Source organism: Amphimedon queenslandica, unplaced genomic scaffold, assembly GCF_000090795.2.
Source record: "Amphimedon queenslandica unplaced genomic scaffold, v1.1 AMPQUscaffold_13394, whole genome shotgun sequence".
Lineage (NCBI taxonomy): Eukaryota > Metazoa > Porifera > Demospongiae > Haplosclerida > Niphatidae > Amphimedon > Amphimedon queenslandica.
The window spans coordinates 6,147-23,464 of NW_003546370.1; the positions used below are offsets into that span (position 1 = coordinate 6,147).

A 17,318-nucleotide genomic window follows, 5' to 3' on the forward strand; every position below is an offset into this window, starting at 1 on the left:
GAATGACGTGCTAAACTCTATCACACACAAAAAATAATAAAAAAGAGCCTGTACTGTATATACATGTATGTATGTACCTTAGCAAACATTGTTTTACCAGTGCCAGGTGGCCCATACATTAGTACATTCCTGTACACTCCTCCATTATGCTTTGTATTGATAGTTGCTTTAGCTAAACTCCTAACTCTCTCCTCTAGTCTAGGCTACAATAAAGATACCAGTTTGGCATTATAGTACAAAAAACTGTCTTACATTGAATATTATTCCTTGTAGAGGATCACTTGGCTTTGTGAATAATCTACCAAAAGCCTAAAAATATAAGACACACAAAAACTCGTCTCCCTCCCTCCCTCTTTTTCTCTCTCCCTCCCTCCCTCTTTTTCTCTCTCCCTCCCTCCCTCTTTTTCTCTCTCTCTCCCTCCCTCCCTCTCTTCCCCCCTCTCTCTCTCCTAACCTGCAGAGGGTGTCTTAAAGACTGTAATAATGATAGACGTGACGTTTCTCTCACTAGAGACGGTTTCCCAAGACGTGCTTCAATAAATCGACCAGCAACTGCAGTACCAGTCCTAGCAGCATATACTCCAATAGCTATTAATGTTATACCAGCAGCCTATCAACAATAAGAAGAGAGATGAGATTTGATTTATACTATTTTCAAGCTTCCATACACTAGGCAACATGTTGCTAGCAACATTTGTGGTTACTTTGATCATGTAATAAATATGTTGCTAAAAATAGCAATCAGTTCATCAATTTTCACTCAAAATATCAAAGTACCTACAGATGTTGCTAGCAACACGTTGCCTGGTGTATGGATCAAGGGCTTAAGGCTCACAGTGGCAGTCATTTTGTCCCAATTTGTGATAAAATTTGATACCCCATCACCAATAATAGCACCTGCAGTTCTGAGAGAATAAATATTAAAATAAAAATGTAAAATGAAAAGAGAGAGATGTCAGGGACAGGAAATAGTAATGATATCTTACTTGACACTCTCCAATACAGTGACTCTGTTTTCTGCTGCCTTAACACGAATCTTTTCTAAATTGAGGTCTCTATTCTCTCTCTCAATCTTAGCTCTAATTCATTATAAAAGAAAAAATAATTAACAACAGTTCTCTCATGTACATATTATATAGCTGGTAATTATAGGCAAATTTTGTGCATTCACCAAAATAAAACTCATATTTTACACAATTATGAGCATGATCAATGGCACATGGCCACAAAAATCGCCAAATTAAAAAACTAAAATTTAGCAATTCACCAAAATTTTACCCTTCCCAAATTACCAGCTATATGTACATGTAAATGTAATACAGTAACTTACTTTCCCTTTAGTTCAGCTTCTAAACGAAGCATTTCATTCTTGTGTCTTAAATTAGCTTCATACTCAATGGTAGCTACAGACATTATAATTAATTATGATAATACTGTATAGCTGGAAAATTTGGTGGAGAATTAAATATGGCAGAGATTGGCGGTTCAAAGTAAAACCGCCAATATTATAACCGTCAATAATAATTGCAATGATGGGCGAATCCCGTCATAAACACATGATACTAAAAATGCCAAATTGGCCACTTTTGAAGTACATGTATGTATTTCAGTCAAGACTGTGGGCAAGGAACAGCTTCAAGAAGAGCTGAGAGTGCTTAATAAAAGACAAGATAGTAAATCACCGAATTAAGGGAATGCCAATATTATATTTAGGCAATTTTGATGCAAAACAGCCAAAGTTTTAGACTGCCAAATTTTCTAGCTATACAGTAATAATAGTAATAATTGATATCTCACATCTTCTCATTTGTTCTTGTTTTTGTACGGATTCCTCTTGTTTCTTTAAATTCTCTTCTTGCGTCCGACGCTATAAAGTAAAACAATTGACTCTGTTCTAGTAATAAACCAGTCAAACCTAGTTGGGCGAAGTTGATCATCATACCTCCTTCTTGCTAACTGATCTTGGTACTGAGCTCTCTATCAATTACCAATGAAAAGAATTAAAGACAATAAAAACTCATATACATGTACATGTACATGTAGATAATGAAGCAAAAGAAATTGGCATACTTGTGTGCTATCAATTGTGTGTATTGTACTATTTTTAGCATTTTGAATTGCATGTAATTTGATGCTTAACTTTAGATATCATATACGCTATATGTTTTGTGGTGATTAAATTTCACGATTTTTGCATTTTGAAAAATTCGCAAAATCAAAATCTGCAAAATAGCGAGCTGATTGTATAGTAGGTGTGATAATTACATTAAAATCGCAAAATTTTTATTCACGAATACAAAATGCAGACAAATCGTGAAATTTTATACCCACAAAATATATGGTGTATACGGTATAATATTTCAATATCAATTGGTAATTAGTGTAGGCTCATTTACAATAAAGAGCCTGAAATTATTACATCTAAGTTGTTCAAAAGTGAGGCTTAGGTTCTATTCTAGCATAACGAATGAGGCAAGAGGTCAAATCACCCAGACTTTTAATTAAAAATTGATGGTACGCTAGCCCAGCGTCATACTGTAAGCAGTCTTAAAATCCCTCGCTAAAATTGTTACAAATAAATATATGACAAAGATTATTAAAAATATTTTTTCTTAGTGCCTAACCAACTCTCAAAGCTTAAATATGCTCGTCACTGTGTACCTTTTGATGTTGCTCAGTTTCTGCTGCTAGTGTCTTTCTCCTTTCCTCATGCTCAATTCTAGCTTTATCAGCTTCCATCTGTTTGATTGCTGCTTCATATTCCTATAAATTAAAAATTATAGTAAAATAGATGAAAGCAGAACATTTAATAAATGTTACTTATAACAAGCAAAGCAGTATGCTTTGTACATGTACATGTATGTATAAAGCTAAAACCAAAAGATTAGTTAAAACAAGCCACTTACATGTACATGTAGACAAAACTACCGTACAGAGCAAAATTTTCAAGGGCTATAAATTTCATGAGTTTGCCTAAAAATATATTCTGCAGATTTGCTTTAAACTGTGTGACATCTTGTATCACCGAAATCTTTAGAGTTGCAATGATTGTAAATGGACGTACATGTAGATGCATCAATGAATTAGCTTTAGGGCAATGAAAAGTTTTCAATCAAAACAAAAGTTAAGTAGGCATCTGCGTAGTAAGGACAAATTCCTTTACTATGCCCAGACTAGTATCTTTGAGGCAATTTAATGCTTAATTTAATGCTAAAAGTAGAAGACAGTATATATCAGCAATTGCCTCACAAACACCCAATTTATTTACTTTAATTTTTTCCTGATGCTTAAGTTGTTCCGTTTGTTCTTGAAGACGAGCCATTTCTAATGCTTCGGTGGCATGTACTAAATTAAAAAAAATAAAATCAAAAACATTTAGAATTTAAATACATAATTATTAAGTCTCACAAGAGTGATCCAGCTCTCTAGCTGCTTTTGCTGCCCTCTCGAGTCCAGTGGGATCAAACCCAGTCCATTTCTTTCCCTTTTCCTGTTACATTAATACTTCATGACTCAATTATATATAATCTTCATACCGTGTTTTTGTCATTTCCTCCTTTTCTGTCTCCATTACCAGGTGTCTTCGCTCCACCACCATCTCCTGGCGGACCTGCCGCTCCTGGAGGAGAAGGACCTTCTCCAGTTTGATTGAATCTTCCAAGTAGCCATGACATCTTGTGTAACCACGTGTACAGTACACGTGAAACACAATTATTAATTTTAAGTATAATTAATTTAATTTAATAAAATTATTCATGATTTAGAGTTAATTTCTTCTTCAAAAGTCTTCAGTGACGGGATGTATGTTTGTGCTGTCACATTCTCACTAGTTGTGTCCTTGCTTCCTTCTACAAAAAATATAGACAAATAAAAACAATTGTAAATTGGAAAAATTATATACCGTATAGCGGGAAATTTTGGAGGGAGTAAAATTTGGCGAATTGCTAAATTTTGGTTATTGGCAGATTTTAATTTGGCGAATTAGTGGCCACGTGCCATTGAGCATGCATATAAAAGCTCAAAATGGCGGATTTTATTTTGGCGAATGGCTATCAAAACGCCAAATTCACCAAATTTAATTCCCTCCAAAATTTCCCGCTATACGGTAGTTTGCTCAAGCTCAAGTACATGTATCTATCTATCTGGTACAGTACCTCCCTCAGTCTCAGCAATGAGGAAAGGTTACATGATACTAGTACATAATTGAAAACAAATTTATTATAAACTCAATGATTTATTTCACAATTTAATCTGGAGGAAAATCGATATAATTTGATGTAGCAAAATGAGGATTTCACACAAAGAATACCGTACTAACGGGTTATTAAGCATAGGCGCTTATGCAGAAAATGACAGAAAAACAGGCGCTTAATAATGACTCAGTGCTTAATAAAATACAGTAGGTGTGGTTTACAATAATAATTAATTAATCACTTTACTGGCTTTACAATGGCAGGTGGTGAAGAATGATCATTTGACAGTCTGGTTCGTGGCCACAACGCTTATAAAAAGTGTCTGGACTCTTACTGCTGTAACTCCTACTGCTTGAACTCCTACTGTTTTGTACTGCACTTAACAAACCCATGCTAAGAGCTACATTGAGCTAGGCGCCTAATAAGAACTAGGCGCTTAACAACGAAGGGCGCTTAATAACCTGTTAGTACAGTACTAAGTGAACTTAGTACAATGTAGCATATGCTTCATGAGCTGACAAGCACTAACGCATCGTAGATGACACTTTAAAATTCATGAAAACAAAATCAGCTCAACTTTCTACACTATATAAGAACATGTACATATGCATCAGAAAAAATTTCAACTCTCTCAGGGATATTATTGACAAAATTTGGCCAAAGATCAAAGGCTATCCAAAGCCTTATACCGTACAAGATGATTTATTGGCGAGAGTAATTTTTGGTGAATTTGCCTGCAAAAAGATATTGGCAAATTTTATATTGGCAATTTTGTGCCACGTGCCATTGAGCATGCTCAGATTGAAACAAAATGGTAGATATTATATTAGCAATTTCTTCATAAACCACCAATCGCCAATAAATCATCTTGTACGGTAGCCTTTGGTCATTGGTCCGATTTTTGAAAAATTTTAAAAAATACAAATTGATCTGAATCAGTTTAAACTTTCTGCACAGCATAAGAACAACATGTATATGTATCAAAAAATTATTACAATGGAGAATTTATTAAGAGCAATTTTTGACAAAATATTTAGTCAAAGCCCGATTTTTAAGCAAATTTTAAAAATTCATAAAAAATCCAACTTTGATTGGAATCAGCCAAAACTTTCTGCACAACATAAAAACATGTATATGTTTTAGAAAAAAATTATAAAAATGAAGAATTCTTTCGGAGCAATTTTTGACAAAATTTGGCCAAAAACCAAATGCCATAAGCCTTTGGTCATTGGCCCAGTTTTTGAGCAACTTAAAAAAATTTATAAAAAATCCAAAGTTGATCAGAATCAGCTCAAATTTTTTGCACAACACAAAAATAGGCATATGTATCAGAAAAAGTATAAAAATGGAGAATTCTTTCAGAGCCATTTTGGATGGAATTTGGCCAAAGCCAAAGGCTACAGCCTTTGGTTGTTGGCCCAATTTTAAACACTTCAAAAATTCTAATTCAATCGAAATCTGCTCAAATTTCTACAAAACATAAAAACATGTATATGCATCAAAAAATTATAAAAATGAAGAATTATCTACTTGCATTTTCCTCAAAATAACCTGGGCTATAATAGTACATGGTCTTAATTGGCCTAATTTTTGAGCAACTTGACAATCCACTGTTAATAGGCTGCATGAGCACTATGCTAAAATCTTGTATGAAACCCTGCATTAATCATAGTTCTGCCTATGGTGGTTGGGGGTGGTCAGGACAACCACCTCAACAAGTGAACCAACCAGTTCATCAGTTAGACCAACCATCCAATTAATACTAATAACCATACATAAAGCATGATATTGTAGTCTACTAGTATGGTGTATATAAATTCAAAAGGAACAATATTGGTCTCTAACTACCCCTATTTTTTTTCCTAGGTAGAACCCTGATTAATGTGCCTTAAGCCTACTATTTTTAGCATCTACTAAATTTCGCTATATTAGCGAGAGAGCTTTAAACTGCTAAATTAAATAGATGCCAAAATAATTATTATTCATTACAATGGTTATTATTTATAGTTAATTAATTTTGGTTAAAAATACTAAAATTAGTAACGCTAAACATGACTTTTGCTGATTTTGCTAAAATTAGTAGACGCAAATTATAGTAGGCTTAAGGTATGCTACACAACATGGCAACATACACACAATATACACAGTGCAATGAGTGCATGCTTAAAACGCTAAACATAGTACAAAGTACATGTACATGTAGCTATATAGCTAACTTAATAAGTTAATATAATTAACATACCAACATATCCGCCTCTCGATTTAAAGTCTCTCCTTTCCAAAACTTCAACAGGTTTTGGTATGATCCGTCCACTTCTTTTTGACACTCTGACTTTCTCTCCATCTTCAGTGTATTGATATCTAATTCTACAAGGTTTACTAAAAGCAAAATAAAGATCTTTTTACAGATTTTCACATACAAAACACAACACATGTACACTGTTAATATTTACTGCAAGCTACAAAAATCTTGAATTATAATGCTAAAAGTTACATTTCAAATTTTCAACTGAAGTAATACTGGTGACTGGTGAAAACTCTAAGTTTGTCTATGGTACTAATGTTATGCTATGCAGTGAGTTTCAAATAATATCAATCAGATTATTGGCACTCAAGAATTGAATTTCGGTGAAAATATAGTCCAGATGGCCCTGGACAATCAGCAGTTATTTGTCTCATTACATGTACATGTATTAAAATTTACAATAATTAATTCTAATTACAAAATACATTATACAATAGCATACCCATCTTCAGGATCAACTAGAGCTACATTGGAAACGTGTAAAGGTGCTTCACTAGCTATCCTTGTTCTTGCTGTTTCACCTACCATTACTCTTATATGCTACAAACCACACCCAATATAAATAAAGACATTGATTTATAAAACATACAGTATTAAGACCTCCAACAAATACACGATTTGTCCTCCGAGCAACTGCAACAACTTTTCCATTTCTTCCTTTGTCTTTACCACACAGTACCTGTACCTGCAGTGAATTAATAATATTATTTATCAGTGTTGTATGTTGAATATAAAAAACTTACCAGGTCTCCTTTCACAATGTTCCATCGAGAAATAGGTTCAGGAAATTTGAAATCTTTACTTTTTACCATTTTCAAACGGGCAGCAGCTAAAGTCCAAGGCTTCCAAGACATTTCTGTGCCAAGTTGTGTGTCACTCACTTGTCAACACAATAACACGTGTTGAGTGAGAAAAGGGTTAAAATAAATAGTAAGCTGAGGAATGACGTAATAATGACTCATAATAAACAAAAAATTAATTAGTAATTTACCTTAGCTAGGCATTTGCTTTGCATCTTCTCCTCTCTGAGGTTCTCTTGTACTCATAAAGACGTTTAAGACTAAGAAGAATGTCAGGCGTTCATCCACAACAAGCCAAGAATGTCCCGATGATGGTACAACCAGTTCCTGTTCAAGTATGACTTTCAAATAGCACTGAGTGAGATCTAAACACGATTGCATTTTTTGTGTAGATGGTTCCCTCGATGGCTCCATACCAGCCTGGTATGATGCAGTACGCTATGGCTCCTCCTGTTGTTCACTTACAGTCTGAATTTGTTCCTAACGATTACTTCATTCCTACACTAGTTATTGCTATTGTCTGTCCTATTATGAGCTTCTCTACAATCTTCTTCACTGTTGCTGCCATAATCTGTTCAATACTGGTAAGCACACACACAGCTACGTGTAGTACCGTATAGCTAGTGATTTAGGAGGGAGTAAATTTTGGTGAATTACTAAATTTCACTTTGTGGCGACACACCATTGAGCAATGAACATGTGGCATAATGGCTCAGAATGGCATATTTTTATTTTGGTGAATGGCTATCAAAACGCCAAATGCTTTACCAGCTTCATGATTATACTGAGTGGCATAATAGTGGGTGATTTTCAAGAGATACAATTTGTCAAATACTCTCACCATAATAATAGTAGTGAAGTCCATTTTGATAAAAATAATTATATTTTTGTAGTCTTGGATGCATAGAGCAAAAGGTGTACAGTATTATTTACAGGCTAAGAGGTTTGGTCAAGCTGCTCTATTATTGGACATCATTGCTCTGCTCTGGTTATTTGCTTGGGGTTTCTTTGTATTGTCATATTTAAGTTACATTGCATACATATCCCCCTTCTTTTCCTAATCTAAATTATGTGTTATTCTGCTGTATTATGTTTATCATCCTTATTTGTCATAGTTTATTTATAATAAAACAATCACTGATTGGCTTATCGTATACATGTATATGTCAATTCAAAATAATTTTTTAATATAAAAATAACAAGTAGCTTCATGTGTCACAGACTACAAAAATAATGACATGGCAAATAGAATTGATTAATTAATTTTCTTCAAGTACTTTAACAGCTTCATTAAGGCCTAAATATTGAAATACTTTGATAAGGTCAGCGAGCGATGAATTAGGATAGAGCTCTTTCCACTTTTTCAAGAGACAATATCCTTGTATGTCTGGGTCTGTGAAGTCATTCTGAATCTGTTGTAAACACCTGTCAGGTATTCTTAAATATCCAGCAAGTTTTGGCAAATGATCCAGGTGTGATGAACACTTCATTAAAACATCATCTAGTAAGAAAATGACAGTTCAAAACAGTATCATTATTGCTGATGGTAAGAACTAATTTTCTAATACCATATAGCTGCTTCATTTCACGGCCTCAAATTCTTTGTTGTTTAAATTTTTATTAGAAATTTTTGTGGCTTGCAATTTTCAAAAAATACTTAATTGATGTTTATAAAATTTAGTGGAATTAATTTTAGTGGATATGAGCCTGCACTAATTCCACATGAAATAAACCAGCTATACCGCTAATTACCTGCTATTTTGCCAGAATTAGATGACATAGATGAATATTGATTTGCAAACAAACCATTAAGAAAAGTAAATACATGTATAGACACTATTATCATGGTATAGATATGCTGTTGCTGCAGTGAACCTATAACAATGAATATATGGTTTATATAGCAAATTAGAATACAGTCAATTCTTACAGGAATCATGTGCTGCAGAAGTATTGTTAGCAATTGAAGGAGCTTGAGAATAAGAAACTGTTCCTATTATAATAGTAATTAATTTGTTATAATAATTTGTTAGCAATGACAATGTTCTTACCAATGCCAGAAGTATTATCTTTGCATGATGAATCAATGTCAACAGAGGCTAAATGTGTGTGTATGATGACACAATCATTTTAGTTTAGTATATTTTAATACACATACTTGTCATTCCTTTTTGTGGAGATGAATGAGGAGTACTTGTATTACTTCCAGAAGTTCCAGGATTAATAACAGACATGTCATTAGGAAAAGGCATACTTGGTTCATCAGTACAAATTGATTCTGCTTTGAAGGTGCTGGGCATTGGTGTGCTAGTCAAAGCTACAAGTGGTACATTGGTAACACTTTCTGTATTAATAGAAGCTATAAAGCAACATTGTAATTATATAAGTGTACAATATAAACAAAATTGCTCACTGCTTAATGTCTCAGGAGATGCTGCTCTATCAGTTTCATCTGGTAATTCATCACCAGTTTCAGTACAACTAGGACCTATATTACAAGTGACAGTCAGATGGTAAATGATAAAAAGTCATACTTTTTGCTGCATTCTCTCCTAAAAATACTTTAACATTATATATAGCTTTCCCATGATTCATATCTTCAAGAGTCTCGATTACTTTATTCCAAGTGCAATGAATATTAGACTTCGATAACCATGTTTCAACCACTTGTGCAAACTTTTGGTCACTAGATGCATTTGATTCCCTCAAATTTTTTATAAAGTCACTTGGCAAATTGAGATAAGTACCAAATATAGACCAATCACTAGATACTTCTCCAGATAATAACTTTAACATCTCCTGTTTTAATGGTTTTCTCTCTATTTTAATGAAAACAATACAAATGATGCATCTGTTATACTAACCTTTAAATTCAAACAAAAGTGGTTTTGTTAGTAAATGATCCAACTGCTTCTTTTCTTTGGATGTTGCAGAATCACAAGACAAAGCTAAATTCTATGAAAGATCCTCAATTTTAAATGCCTGAGTAAAAATACAACTTACCACCACATTGTGACCCGTAAAGATGCTAAAAGATTGAATGTGATCCCTTACTTCTTTATAAGAGTTAAAAGCAGTTCCTTTCATCATATCAGGACATACTAGGAGTAAGCAGTCCAAACGTGATTGGTGAATTTTATTGTTGGAAAGCTCAGCATTAAATAGCTCCTGTGTTATGAATGGTGGAATGAATAAATAAGGCTCAAAACTGTCCAAAATGATATCAATTGAACGATCGTATTGTCCACCCTCATCAGACACTTGTTGCCGTAGAATCATAGCCTGAGCTACATTTTGAAGTAGAAAGAGAGACACATCTTCCTTTTTTAATTTGCTAACTTCTTCTAACTGAGAAGGATTGATGATATATTCCTTTGTTGCACATGGACTTAGTCTATTCATCAATGAATGTATTTCAGATATTACTGAAGCAAACATTTTTTGTGCAATTAGGTTATCTTTGTCAGATATGAGAACTGTAATGCAACGATCATCTAAGGATACTTGGACTAGTACCTCTATGTTGTGACTTATCCAATTAATGCCATCTTTCCATACAGTACAGCGACGATCTAACTCTTCAGACTTCTTTCCACTGCTAACATGAAACAAAGCTAGGCGAAGGATTAATACATGAAGAAAGCGAACGGTGAAAAATTTATGAGGATTAGTACACTTTAGGTACCAGCCCCTTGATGGAGCCTTCTTCATTTCTGCTGGTTGTTTCTCGGCAATCAAAGCTGGAAAGAAAAGAAGCTCTTCAGAGTAATCATAAGATGAATCCAAAATATCAGAATCGATAACTTGACAAAATTCTAGTGCTGTCAAAAAGCCTTTCAACATAAGTGCATCAAAATTTTGAGATTTAAAGATACTTTTCAGCTGAGAAAATTTAACAATGCCAATGTTGCTGGCAATATCTCTGTGAACTCGCTCAATACTGGCAGGGGCAAATAAAACACCCACTACTTCATGAAGGAGCTTGACCCTGTCGACAACTATCCAACTAGTAGATGGATCATTTGATTTCAGATACAAGATGAGACCTTTGTCACTGAGGGTTAATAGAGTATTAGAAAGAAATGCTGGATCATCACTGATAGTAACTTCAGGATTCTTTTTAATTTTAATTGAAAGATTTTCAAATGTGATTGCAATCTCATTCAGATCCTTGAGAAGGGAATAGAGGAGGTGACAGTAGTAGCTGATACCATCAGATCGATTGACAACTTCTTTACAGCTTGTGGCAAGAATTGATACAAAATCATTCATGCCAATACCACCTGGTTTATGACATTCTAGAGCACAATATCCTTTGAAAATTTGCTTCACAACAGCCTCTTCTACTAAATCATTCATGTCAGCTTTGAATTCTAACCCATGCTTGGAAAAACTGTCTGCACGACTACCCACCAATATAACTTGAGAAGGTTTAGGTAGCTTAGCACATGCATTTTCAATAAAGTTGAGCCAATAGAACAATTCGCTTTGCACTTTGCTACGTGGCTTTGTAAGATCAGCTATTATAACAAATACTCCAGGTGAGTGTAGCATCAGATTCTCAAGTATGCCAGCATGACTACTATAAAACTCTGTGTGGCCAGCAAAATCATATAATACAATGTTTCCAATCTCAGGACTGCTGATAGTGTGTAAATCAATGCCTACAGTAAATGGTGTCACATCTTTAACCTTTTCCAATGGACTAAACTTATAACCGAGGGGCTTCTTGGAGCGATCAACGAGAGCTTGACTGAGAGAGCTCTTACCAGCAGTAGAGTAGCCACACATAAATACTTTAGCATAAGTTTCAATAGGGTAATCTGTGTGACTGTCAACATAAGGACGAAAGAGTTGAAGTAATTTCGTGCGAGCAGTTGACTCTGGTGCTATCACATCAAGAGGGGAAAGTCCTTCTTTTGAGACTTTCATAGGATCCCTTACTTCACCAGTTCTTAACAAATAATCAACCATTTCTACCTGGCTTGCTCGGCATGCATAATGAAGTGGTCGTAAACCATCCTATATATAAAATGTCAAATATTTGTAAAAAAATTTCTTACATTGTCTCCATCATCAGCACTTATTCCATGTTTTCTCAGCAACTCTGCAATGTCTATCAATCCATGTTCAGCAGCAACATGCATAGGTCCAAATTTCTATATTACAATAAATTGCAATTTGCTAATAAAATCATTGTACCAGTGATGCTGAGATATCAATATAAGATAGAAGTAGACTGATCATTTCTTTTTGACAGTATATGATTGCATGATGGAGAGGAGCAGTGCATTGAGCCTATAAAATAAAGGAGTCAGCACCAATATTCTGAATTTAAATGTTCTTTAAAAAACCATAATTACATGTAAGTAAAGGACAAATTGTTTTTTGGGGTGTGTGATAGCAATATCATCATTTTTACTGTTGCATAGGCTGATAACCCAACAGCTAGTGAGGATGACTGTTACCTGATTAATGAAGGCCAAAGGAATCTATCAATTTAAAGCATCCAAATGTTACATGTATATAAGATGCTTTTCATCTATGATTCTCACATAGATTGTGTAACTTACACTGGGCATTATATTCAATTCTCCTGTTTGAATTAAAAATTCTATAACTTCAGTGTGTCCCTTGCATGCAACATTTGTGATGGCTTTATTCCAGCTTTCCTAATACATACATATATATATATATATATATATAAATGTATAACATTATACATGTCTCAATACATGTACTGTATATAAATATGATGTTAAAAGAAAGCCCTATTTGTCACTTCAAAAAAATTTAAGCATTCTGACAGGTGAGAGGTGCAGAAACATATTTTTTTAAAATAATAAATAATAGCATAGCTAATTGTAAGATAATTAATAAGTGATAAAAAATAAAGAGGTGGTCATAGGTCGTTATCTATTTTATATTTAAGATACGAGAGGGAGAGAGTGAGTTTCAGAGAGGAGGGTAAATGATTCCATTGGCTGATTGCAGAGGGATAAAATGAATTTTAGTAGGTAGAATTTTTACAGGTGATTAAAGATAAATTGCCTTTGTTGTTAGATCTTAAGTGGTAATTTGAGGGAACTTTAGCTAGCAGAGGGTGAAATGGAGTGAAATAGATAGCATGAATATAATATTAATAAAACAGTTTACAATACTAAATCTAACAAGTGAACTAAAAACCCACCAAAAGTAAAAAATAAACACTGCAATTGCAGCTACATGTAATAATTACCTAAAGATAACATACCTCATGCCATCTTAACCTCAGGGGAAATCCTTTCTGAAGTAATAACTCAACTATTTTAGTCTTTCCACTTTCAACACCATAATGCAAAGGAGTGTAAGAGACCTAAAAAATCAGTAGTGCTATTGTGATTATTTTCAAAGTGAAATTTTACATACACAATCTTTAATATGAATACTAGCTCCATTTTCCAAAAGCAATTGAACAATCTCTTCATAGCCTTTCTCAGCTGCAATGTGTAATGGTGTTTTGTCATTACGATCGTACTAAAAGTACAAATTTAAGATTTTAGGTTAATTGAAAAACTGCTTAAAATATTATTGTTATTAGACTATTTTCCTCACTAGTGGATTAAGTTTGCCATCAACACTGAAACTGTAATATTTGCTATGCAAAAAATATTTCACAATGTTAGTAAAACCTTTTTCAGCTGCAATGTGAAGTAATGTTTGGTTATAATATCCTAAAAAATTGTAAATAATACTTAACTGGTCAATTCGTGGAAGTTAATTGGATCAAATATTAATCTGCTAATGCAAAAATGATCTCAGTGCCAGAAAAAATAAAAGAGTACAACAAACCATATTTTCTATCCTTGTCAACTTTCTGCTTATCACTTTGTAATATACATAAAACTATATCTGAATGGCCTTTACTGACTGCAAAATAGAGTGGAGTATAGCCAAACTATAAAGAAGGTTTTTATTACACATGCATGAGATGCAATAACTGACAATGTCTCTTGTTTCAGAATGACAGTAACCCTTGGGTTGTTGACATTTAACTGTCAGCAAATATTGTACAAGATTTAAATCACCATTCTCAGCAGCATAATGAAAAATAGTTCTGCCGAACTGATTTAAGTGTATATGGAATTATTAAAAATGGGTAAATAAATTACTTGATCAGGAGAATAGAATATGTCACTTTCATCATATAATTTTAAAATATCAAGCCTGCCACATACTCCTGCATCATGAATCTCATCATAATCCTCATCAAATAAATCCTACATAACAACAATTATGTTGCTCAAGCAATTATATTTAAGGGACATCAATGAAATTTCAAATACTATCAATCACATGTACATGTACAGTTTTAATTCCTCTAGTCTCACCCTATACTCTACTATATACTCTACCTTTATACTCTACTACCTATGCTCATACCAAATTGAAATTGTCAATAGTCAGCAACTCAATTAGTTCTTTATCTTTTTTGTGATGCTTAATGGCATAATGAAATGGAATCTTGTTTGCCTATAACAAGAAAATCATAGTAGAAAAGATGTCTTGAGTAACTTACATAGTCCTTCTTTCGTAGATTAGCTCCTCTTTCAACTAGTACTTTGACAACACTTTTGTGCCCATTTTCAGCAGCTAGATGTAAAGCAGTTTTTGAAGTCTATTAAAATGCTTCATTTGTGAAAATTATTGCACTTTGTTTACTTCACTTTCAGCAATATCAATGCTGGCATTGTGATTTAATAAAACTTCAATAGCTTTGGCATGACCATTCTCTGCAGCAAGGTGCAGAGCAGTTTTTGATTCATGATACTGTAATTATACACTTTTAATAGCTACACCATTATTATTATGCATATACCTCACAAATAATCTCATAAAAAATACCCCAATTAAAACTATGCATTCTTCTTTTTTTCCATGGAAGTTTTATTACAAGCTGTATATATGAAAGGAATTGAGTGCATATGTTTCAATGCATATTTTTGATTAATTCTGTTATCATACCTGACATTTGTCATTTATTTTCAATGCTTTCGTTAACAAAATTGAAATAATTTCAAAATGTCCTCGAATGGCTGCTTTGTGTAAAGGAGTATGTTGAAACTATGTAAAAACAACACATTTTGCTATGCATAAAAATGATATTTGAAATACATCGTCATTTTGATGAAATAATTAATACAAGAAAGATGTCATTATAATGTCAGAAAACTGAAAAATTATAAGAATAGTCTAAGAATTAGTCATAATTAATTTACACTACACATTACATATCTGAACTAACCCTTAACTCTTTCAAATGAGGATCAGCTCCAGCTTCCAGTAATAGCTGTAAGATGTCTTTATGGCTATCTTTTGAATCACATACAAAGTGCAATGGTGTTACGTCAAACTATATAGTTAGTTTAAATTTGTGGACCAAGAGTAGATTAAACCAATCAAATGATGCATACCATGTTCCTGCAGTTAATATCAGCATTTCTATCCAATAACCTTTGGACCATATCTGCACAACCAAGCTGAGCAGCAAAATGGAGTGGAGTCATACTTTTCTACAAAAAAATTAACAGCATAATCAAGTCATAATGAACTATACCCAGTCTTTTTTATTGACAATAATTGCCTGGCTATTTATCAGTAACTCAAAAGATTGAATATCTAAACTTTCAACTGCATAGTGAAGTGCAGTTTTTTCATGGAGCTGAAACAAAATATGTATAATTTGATTTATTACTTTTAAAGCAATGATACTAACTTCAGTTTTAACATTTAAATCAGCATTATTACTAATCAGAGCCTCAAGAATTTTATGGTATCCATGAATTACTGCATAATGAACTGCTGTAAATAAACCCGTGTGTTAATTAAATAATCATAAGTAGTATATAAGTACTATGAAATCATCCTACTGACCCTGTCTTGACAGTTAATATTACAGCCATTTTCAATCAGAAAGACAACTGAATCAAAGTGGTTATTCATTACAGCATAATGTAAAGCAGTTCTGTCATCCTAATTTATAAAGCATATTTTAAATGCAATGCCTCAGGCTCATAGCAGGAAGAAATGGCAAGTTTGATTGGCAATTGGTGATTAAATTGCCAAAATTAAAATTGCCAGTTTGCATGAAATTAGCCAATTATAAAAACTGTGAATTTAATTGTAATTATGGAATTGCACTGCAAAATATTTTCACTATATGGTAGGTTGTCAAATCAGTGTTAATCATTATAATTTCTAAGATGCTTAGCCTGGCCATTTGGGTATTACAGTTACAATATATTTGTGAATTTATGAGTATGCAAAATATAATACTATAAAAATATGGCAAGGTAAAGGAGTACATGCACTGCTTGTAATTATACCAGCAGTTACTGCAACTGTAGCTACACATATTATCATTTAACTAGCATTGTTCAAGTGCTATTTTACATTAGTGATTCACAACCACATAATTAATATCCTTGATTTGTTTCTACAAGTAAGCCATGCTCACTTGCCACAAATTTTCTTAAATGGTAAGTCCAGATTTTACAAAAGGTACAGTTAAGGTAACAACAAGGATAACAGAGGTACAAGGGTATAACAAGGGTAATGAGAGTAGACCTAACTCACTCCAGAAAGTTTGGGGCGGTTCACAAAATAAACAGCAAGAGCAATAAGAGTACAGTGTTACTAAGCAAGCTTGTTACCCTGTGACAAGTATTAACGGTATAAAAAGTGCATGGGATTATTCAGTGCATGCACTCCTGTACCTATGCTGACACTTTAGACACAAAATAGATTTAATTAGAACCTTGTCATAATAATCAATTTTAGCACCATTTGCTAAACATGTCTTCATTTGGGTGACATCATTTACATCTGAACTATCTAAAAGCAGATGATCCTATTAAATTGTGAATAAAATTAATTATTATCAAAATTTGAAAAAATAATTATTGCTGCTAAAATTTCATTTTATCGTCTTACAAAATTAAACACTCCACCTGCTGACTTAATTAAATTATATACTTCTTT

General features: G+C 33.3%; 4 protein-coding genes and 1 long non-coding RNA gene across 5 annotated transcripts; 1 reads left to right on the forward strand and 4 right to left on the reverse strand.

The window, feature by feature from the left end:
* Window positions 1–5: 5 nt before the first annotated feature.
* On the reverse strand, window positions 6–3,723 carry LOC100641509 (ATPase family AAA domain-containing protein 3-like; the record flags this gene model as incomplete). Its single annotated transcript, XM_019996888.1, has 13 exons — window positions 3,537–3,723; window positions 3,409–3,490; window positions 3,269–3,345; window positions 2,662–2,763; window positions 1,913–1,977; window positions 1,798–1,862; window positions 1,331–1,403; window positions 987–1,079; window positions 836–905; window positions 455–610; window positions 253–309; window positions 78–203; window positions 6–17 (listed from the first exon to the last, which is right to left on the reverse strand). Coding segments are annotated over exons 1-13 (1,116 nt in total), but the record flags the coding sequence as incomplete, so codon positions are not given.
* Window positions 3,724–3,734: 11 nt separating this feature from the next.
* LOC100641637 (probable 39S ribosomal protein L24, mitochondrial) lies at window positions 3,735–7,411 on the reverse strand. The gene is made up of 5 exons (XM_003386798.3): window positions 7,242–7,411; window positions 7,088–7,183; window positions 6,941–7,038; window positions 6,436–6,572; window positions 3,735–3,848 (listed from the first exon to the last, which is right to left on the reverse strand). The coding sequence occupies exons 1-5, from the start codon at window positions 7,350–7,352 to the stop codon at window positions 3,754–3,756; spliced, it is 537 nt and encodes a 178-aa protein (XP_003386846.1). The 5' UTR covers window positions 7,353–7,411; the 3' UTR covers window positions 3,735–3,753.
* A 37-nt stretch (window positions 7,412–7,448) lies between these two features.
* LOC100642016 (uncharacterized) lies at window positions 7,449–8,432 on the forward strand. The gene is made up of 3 exons (XM_003386801.2): window positions 7,449–7,633; window positions 7,691–7,882; window positions 8,192–8,432. The coding sequence occupies exons 1-3, from the start codon at window positions 7,568–7,570 to the stop codon at window positions 8,357–8,359; spliced, it is 426 nt and encodes a 141-aa protein (XP_003386849.1). The 5' UTR covers window positions 7,449–7,567; the 3' UTR covers window positions 8,360–8,432.
* A 32-nt stretch (window positions 8,433–8,464) lies between these two features.
* On the reverse strand, window positions 8,465–16,144 carry LOC100641765 (uncharacterized). Its single transcript, XM_019996900.1, has 27 exons — window positions 16,054–16,144; window positions 15,895–15,999; window positions 15,752–15,850; window positions 15,583–15,690; window positions 15,303–15,401; window positions 15,157–15,234; window positions 15,000–15,107; window positions 14,857–14,955; window positions 14,721–14,810; window positions 14,450–14,557; window positions 14,283–14,402; window positions 14,130–14,235; window positions 13,893–14,011; window positions 13,707–13,814; window positions 13,552–13,653; window positions 12,872–12,970; window positions 12,501–12,596; window positions 12,362–12,457; window positions 10,302–12,320; window positions 10,163–10,253; window positions 9,833–10,117; window positions 9,712–9,786; window positions 9,457–9,657; window positions 9,350–9,397; window positions 9,229–9,291; window positions 9,051–9,173; window positions 8,465–8,799 (listed from the first exon to the last, which is right to left on the reverse strand). Exons 3-27 carry the CDS (start codon window positions 15,842–15,844, stop codon window positions 8,558–8,560), a joined length of 4,776 nt encoding a protein of 1,591 aa, XP_019852459.1. The 5' UTR covers window positions 15,845–15,850; window positions 15,895–15,999; window positions 16,054–16,144; the 3' UTR covers window positions 8,465–8,557.
* A 768-nt stretch (window positions 16,145–16,912) lies between these two features.
* On the reverse strand, window positions 16,913–17,318 carry LOC109582250 (uncharacterized). The gene is made up of 3 exons (XR_002184988.1): window positions 17,271–17,318; window positions 17,054–17,187; window positions 16,913–16,991 (listed from the first exon to the last, which is right to left on the reverse strand). It is a non-coding gene; the product is annotated as an uncharacterized LOC109582250 (long non-coding RNA).

Bases quoted from the DNA above. Each gene is read 5' to 3' on its own strand.
- LOC100641765 (XM_019996900.1), bottom strand. From the start codon at position 15,844: ATGACTCCACTCCATTTTGCTGCTCAGCTTGGTTGTGCAGATATGGTC. The intron at 14,403-14,449 runs GTAATTTATTTA...CACTTAAATCAG, and splicing joins TATTCTATTCTCCTGATCAA to TTCGGCAGAACTATTTTTCA. The intron at 13,654-13,706 runs GTATGTAAAATT...CTGATTTTTTAG, and splicing joins GTATTCATATTAAAGATTGT to GTCTCTTACACTCCTTTGCA.
- LOC100642016 (XM_003386801.2), top strand. From the start codon at position 7,568: ATGTCAGGCGTTCATCCACAACAAGCCAAGAATGTCCCGATGATGGTA. The intron at 7,634-7,690 runs GTATGACTTTCA...TTTTTTGTGTAG, and splicing joins TACAACCAGTTCCTGTTCAA to ATGGTTCCCTCGATGGCTCC. The intron at 7,883-8,191 runs GTAAGCACACAC...ATATTTTTGTAG, and splicing joins CCATAATCTGTTCAATACTG to TCTTGGATGCATAGAGCAAA.
- LOC100641637 (XM_003386798.3), bottom strand. From the start codon at position 7,352: ATGTCTTGGAAGCCTTGGACTTTAGCTGCTGCCCGTTTGAAAATGGTA. The intron at 7,039-7,087 runs GTATGTTTTATA...TGTGGTTTGTAG, and splicing joins TTGTTGGAGGTCTTAATACT to CATATAAGAGTAATGGTAGG. The intron at 3,849-6,435 runs GTATGTTAATTA...TATTTTTTGTAG, and splicing joins ATCGAGAGGCGGATATGTTG to AAGGAAGCAAGGACACAACT.